Source organism: Triticum urartu, chromosome 2 (assembly GCF_003073215.2).
Source record: "Triticum urartu cultivar G1812 chromosome 2, Tu2.1, whole genome shotgun sequence".
NCBI lineage: Eukaryota > Viridiplantae > Streptophyta > Magnoliopsida > Poales > Poaceae > Triticum > Triticum urartu.
This window is the reverse complement of record NC_053023.1, coordinates 31,760,363-31,765,747: the sequence shown is the minus strand read 5'-3', so window position 1 is coordinate 31,765,747 and position 5,385 is coordinate 31,760,363. Positions and strand designations below refer to the sequence as shown.

Genomic DNA, 5,385 nt, shown 5'->3' with positions numbered 1-5,385 from the left:
CATAGAATTAAATGAAAGAAGAGAAGGTTGAGTATCATATTATGATACCGTATCATAATAAATGCTACACTACTATGTGTCATGCATGACAATAAGTAAAGTCATCTATGATACTACTATATGATACTCCCTCCGTTTTTTATTTAGTTCGCATATTAGCTTTGGTCAAAGTCAAGCTTTACAAACTTTGACCAAGTTTATATACAAAAATACTAAGATATACAATAACAAATCAACAACATTAGATTTATTATTAAATGTACTTTCACATCGTATAGATTTATTATGATAAATGTCTATATTGTTTTCTATAAACTTGGTCAAACTTTACGAAGTTTGACTTCAGTCAACTCTAATATGCAGAGTAAATAAAAACGGAGGAAGTACTATGTATTAGGAAAGTAGTATCATACACTAGTATTATATGTATGATACTAACTTATGATACTATCCATTACAAGCAGCCTTAGATAGCCATTGCGGAGTTTCCAAAAACGAAAACTCAGCAAACTACCATGTTAGGTGAAACGGCCGTTAACGGTGCAAGATTACGTGACACATTAATGCTTCACTAATCTCATTAGTGGACCGTCATCCATATTGGTTGAACAAAATTCGTGCTACCATCTCCAAATGGCTATGTCTAGAGACCACAGACCTCCACGCGCTCAACACGCTAAAGAGAGCACACAAAGTTTGTCAGCTTGATTGCTAGTTTAGATGACTATTCCCAGCACTTGACTCTCTCTCTCTCTCTCTCTCTCTCTCTCTCTCTCTCTCTCTCTCTCTCTCTCTCTCTTTTTGCGTGAACCCAGCACTTGAATCATGGTGGAGTGAAGCTGCTCTATAAATATGCTCCACCGACGCAAAAGGAAGATATACCTTCCATTCATATCATTAGAAAACAGAGTGTGATATGGCGACGTCGCAAAGCTCATGGCTCCTCAGACATGCTTGCCCACTAGCGATGCCATGGACAAGAACAGGGAATAATATAGGCCTCCAAGTGACCAACATCACCTACTGGTACGTATCGTGCATATGTACAGTTCAGTTGAAAATAGATTAGTGTATCGATGCATGCAATGGATCTCTGGATCACTCTACTACTTGATTTTACGCAGGAGATGCAGTAGGGCGAATGGAGGAAGAACCATGGCGGGTATGACTATGAGCACCGCCAACTGCTTGGCACAACCTGCGCAACTCCAAGGTGAAGCGGTCCAAGTTAGTAAGAGAAGCACGCGCACTGGCCGGGGCGCCGCCGTTGCGGCTAGGCACGAGGAGGAGGGCACCGACGATGAATGGCTCATGTACCTGGAGCCGGCGAAGCTAGAGGTGTTCGATCATCTGGAGCCTTGGGCGGAGGCGAATGTGGTGCCGCTCCTTAAGCCCGCGGAGGTGGCGTGGCAGCCGACGGACTTGCTGCCGGACCTGGCGTCGCTGGGCGCCGATGGCTTCCACGCGGCGTGCTGCGACATCCGCGCGCGCGCGGCCGGCCTGCCCGACGCGCACCTCGTGTGCCTCGTGGGGAACATGGTGACGGAGGAGGCGCTGCCGACTTACCAGAGTATACCCAACCGCTTCGAGGCCGTGCGCGACCTCACAGGCTCCAGCGGTACCGCCTGGGCGCGCTGGATCCGTGGCTGGTCCGCCGAGGAGAATCGCCACGGGGACGTGCTCAACAAGTACCTCTTCCTCTCCGGCCGCGTTGACATGCGGCAGGTCGAGAGGACCATCCACAACCTCATCCAGTCCGGCATGGTCATGAACGCCGCGCGGAGCCCCTACCACGGCTTCATCTACGTCGCCTTCCAGGAGCGCGCCACCTCCATCTCCCATGGCAACACGGCGCGGCGCGCCAAGGAGCATGGCGACCTGTCGCTCGCGCGTATATGCGGCGCCATCGCCGCCGACGAGAAGCGCCACGAGCTGGTCTACACGCGCATCGTGGGGAAGCTGTTCGAGATCGATCCGGACGGCGCCGTGCGCGCGCTCGCATACATGATGCGTCGTCGGATCGTCATGCCGGCGTCCCTTATGACCGACGGCCGCGATAGCGACCTCTTCAGCCAATACGGGGCGGTGGCGCAGCAGGCCGGCATTTACACTGCCTCCGACTACCGTAGCATTTTGGAGCATCTCATAAATCAGTGGGGAGTGGAAGAGCTGGTGGCCACCGGGCTCTCCGACGAGGGTAGGCGTGCGCGGGACTATGTGTGCGCACTCCCACGAAAAATCCGAAGGTTGGAGCAGAAGGCCCACGAACGTAATGACAAGAAGGCCCGGCCCACAGCATCCATCCCATTTAGCTGGATCTTTGATAGGCCCGTCAACATCACCATGGCCTAATAAAATTATCTCTTACCCTTAAAATATTTAAATAAATTCTACTATGAAAAATAAACCGCCATTTCTCGATGCTATATTTTGGAGGAATTAAACATTATTCATCTATAGTTTGCCATTGCAAATGGCGCCGTCAAAAGTACTATATCATACTGTTACATTAGTATTGTACTACATATTATTAAAAGTGCAATTTCTTTGTAAACTATGTGCAAATTCGTTGTCATTATTTGTTTTCTTTTCCATTTTTTTACTTAAGGGGTAATAACCGCTAATTCATTCTTCCTTCAGAAATTTCATTTCTTTTGTTCATTTATTATTATTTTTCAATTTGTTTGTCTTGTCTCTTATAAGGTACTGGGTCAGTTTGTGTTATGTTTCGGACCAAGCCTATGTATCTGATGGACTACTGTTTTTTGGTTGCAAAGGGCCGGGTGCCCCTCTAGAAAAATGACTAATAGGCATAGTTTGGTAATAAGTCTTTATGGTTTTTTCATGTTAGGCATAGTTGCATAATCTTAATTTTATTACCTCTTTTTTATTATTTTAAGGATAAACCACTCCCCTGGTTCATGCTTCCTTAGAAAGAGTTTGTGTGTCTTATTTTATTTCTTATGTGAGGTAAAATGACTCATATAATTATTATTTCTTCAGAAAGAAACGTGGTCTTCTTTCTTTCCGTTTTCTTTTATTTCTTTTTTGAGTTACAACGTGGTCATCTCTGCTTCGGATATGACCAAATATATTTTCTGTATACATGTATTGCAAGTGATTTTTGTATTATTTAGTTGTCAAGTAAAAAGGTACTATACGTACTATGGTTTACTCGGGAAAACAAGATGGAGATTTCTATAAGCCACGAGTCCAGATTTGTACTTTTCCAGCTGCTTGTTCATTTCTAATCAAGTTGAAGCAGCACAATCAAAAATCTCAAAGATAAGATGAGCTCAGGTTTGCAGGTGCATCTAGCGTCATCCAGGAGCAACTAATTAACGAGCACTCCTTCAGGAGTCTCGCAACGATCAGCGCTACTTGGCACGCTCTCAGCCATTTGTCACGTGTCGCGTTCTAGGTGCTCCCTTCAGATTTTTTTTATTTTTTCGCACACGATTTCGGCTATTTAAACGGTTTTTCTGAATTTTTTCGACGTTTTGGTTTTCCACCGGTCTTTCTTAGCTTTTCGACCCAAAAAATCTGTTTTTTTTTCGCGAGAGTCACGGTTTTGCTTCCACGAGAGCCACGGTTTTGCTTTCGCGAGGGTCACGGTCATGCCTCTCGAAAACGAAAAAAAAACGTGTTTTCAGTTTTTTTTTCTTTCGCAAGAATCACGGTTTTGCTTCCGCGAGAGGCACGGTTGTGCTTTCGCGAGAGTCACTGTCGTGCCTCTCGAAAACGAAAAAAACACGTTTTCTGTTTTTTCTCCTTTTGCGAGAATCATGATTTTGCTTCTGCGAGAGGCACGGGTGTGCTTTCACGAGAGTCACGGCCGTGCCTCTGGGAAACAAAAAAAACGTTTTCTGTTTTTTTCCTTTGCGAGAGTCACGGTTTTGCTTCCGCGAGAGGCACCACAGTTGTGCTTTCGCGAGAGTCATGGCCGTGCCTCTCCAAAACAAAAAAAACATGTTTTCTATTTTTTTTCCTTTCGCGAGAGTCACGGTTTTGCTTCCACAAGAGGCACGGATGTACTTTCGTGAGAGTCACGGCCGTGCCTCCTCGGAAACGAAAAAAAACGCCTTTTCTTTTTTTCTTCTTCTACGAGAGTCACGGTTTTGCTTCCGCGAGAGGTATGGTTGTGATTTCGTGAGAGGCACAGGCGTGCCTTTTTCGGAAAGGGAAAAAACCATTGCTCCAGGTCCGGTTTTTTCGTGAAAAAAAAGTTCGTCAAAACCTATCAACATGGGATATAGTTTTGAAAATCTCGACGCGAGGAATCCAACGGTGAAAGCGGTTCGAGATTTAAACGCCCGGTTTGAGAGATAAAGATTGCGACAAGTGGCACGCTGCATGTGCGCCACTTGTCGCGACCTGAGAAATTAGAGTGATCTTTGCAACGAATATTCCTCAACTAGTGATTTCGGCATCATGCAGCATGTGATGCTGGGAGCTCCTATTCGGCGCCGTATGCGTCCAAACAGATTCCTGGCGCCTTGTTGGGCCGGCCCGCGATGGGAAAGGCAGCTACCAGAAATCGTCAAAAAAAGGCAAAAGGGGTGGCTTCTTCAGGGATGGAACTCGCATCGCTCGAGTAGGCAACCCTTGCACGATCTTAGCTGACCACCAGAGCAATTGGTCACTTGTGATCTACTAACGCTAAACTGTACATGAACTAGTATGGGCGCGCTATTATTTATCATTTACTTCTATAAAATCATGAATTTAAAAACGTTCATCGATTTTGATATTAAATTTGAAGGCCGGGCTTCGAACCGGGAAGCGCATAGCTTAGCAAAATTCGCGAATTCATTAGATGTTGGACGCCATGTGTGGCTAGGTGATCCCCATGATCCCCTAATTTCCTGTAAACTTTCACATTACTCAATAAAGTGTGGTTTACTGCTAAAAAAAGGAGGGAGCGTGCTGCATGCTGCAGGGCGACCAACTTGATGTGTATCTGAACTGAACACGAAAAAAAAATAAAAAAAAAGTCAGGCAACTTTCCTGTAGACGGTCCCTAGAAATATCCTTTTATGTACGTGCGTAGTCCTTGATCCTGCATCGACCTACTCGTCCAGCCAATGCCTCCGCATAAATCTGTTAACAATCCTATGATCAAGGATGTGTGTGTGTGTGTACGGGTTTCGGGGGCTTGGCAGGACAAAATTTCAGGAATAATCTTAGGGCCCGTTTGGTTCCAATAATAAGTCATCTGATTTATAAGTCAAGTGACTTAAAATCAGTGACTTATAAGTCACGCTTGTTTGGTTGTCGTCTGACTTATAAGTCATCTGAGCACACTTTTCCACCTTGTTTTTTAATGTAAAGGTGATGGGACCCACGTAAAAGGGGTGACTTATAAGTTTTAAGTTGGGGTAGAGC

At 45.5% G+C, this 5,385-nt stretch overlaps 1 protein-coding gene across 1 annotated transcript; it reads left to right on the top strand.

Moving 5' to 3' along the window:
- Positions 1-874: 874 nt before the first annotated feature.
- Positions 875-2,615, top strand: LOC125535415 (acyl-[acyl-carrier-protein] desaturase 7, chloroplastic-like). Its single transcript, XM_048698471.1, has 2 exons — positions 875-1,026; positions 1,125-2,615. Exons 1-2 carry the CDS (start codon positions 917-919, stop codon positions 2,350-2,352), a joined length of 1,338 nt encoding a protein of 445 aa, XP_048554428.1. The 5' UTR covers positions 875-916; the 3' UTR covers positions 2,353-2,615.
- Positions 2,616-5,385: the final 2,770 nt, after the last annotated feature.

Excerpts from the sequence above, each read along its gene's own strand:
- LOC125535415 (XM_048698471.1), top strand. The coding sequence starts at position 917 with ATGGCGACGTCGCAAAGCTCATGGCTCCTCAGACATGCTTGCCCACTA. Across the intron at positions 1,027-1,124 it reads GTGACCAACATCACCTACTG|GAGATGCAGTAGGGCGAATG; the intron begins GTACGTATCGTG and ends GATTTTACGCAG.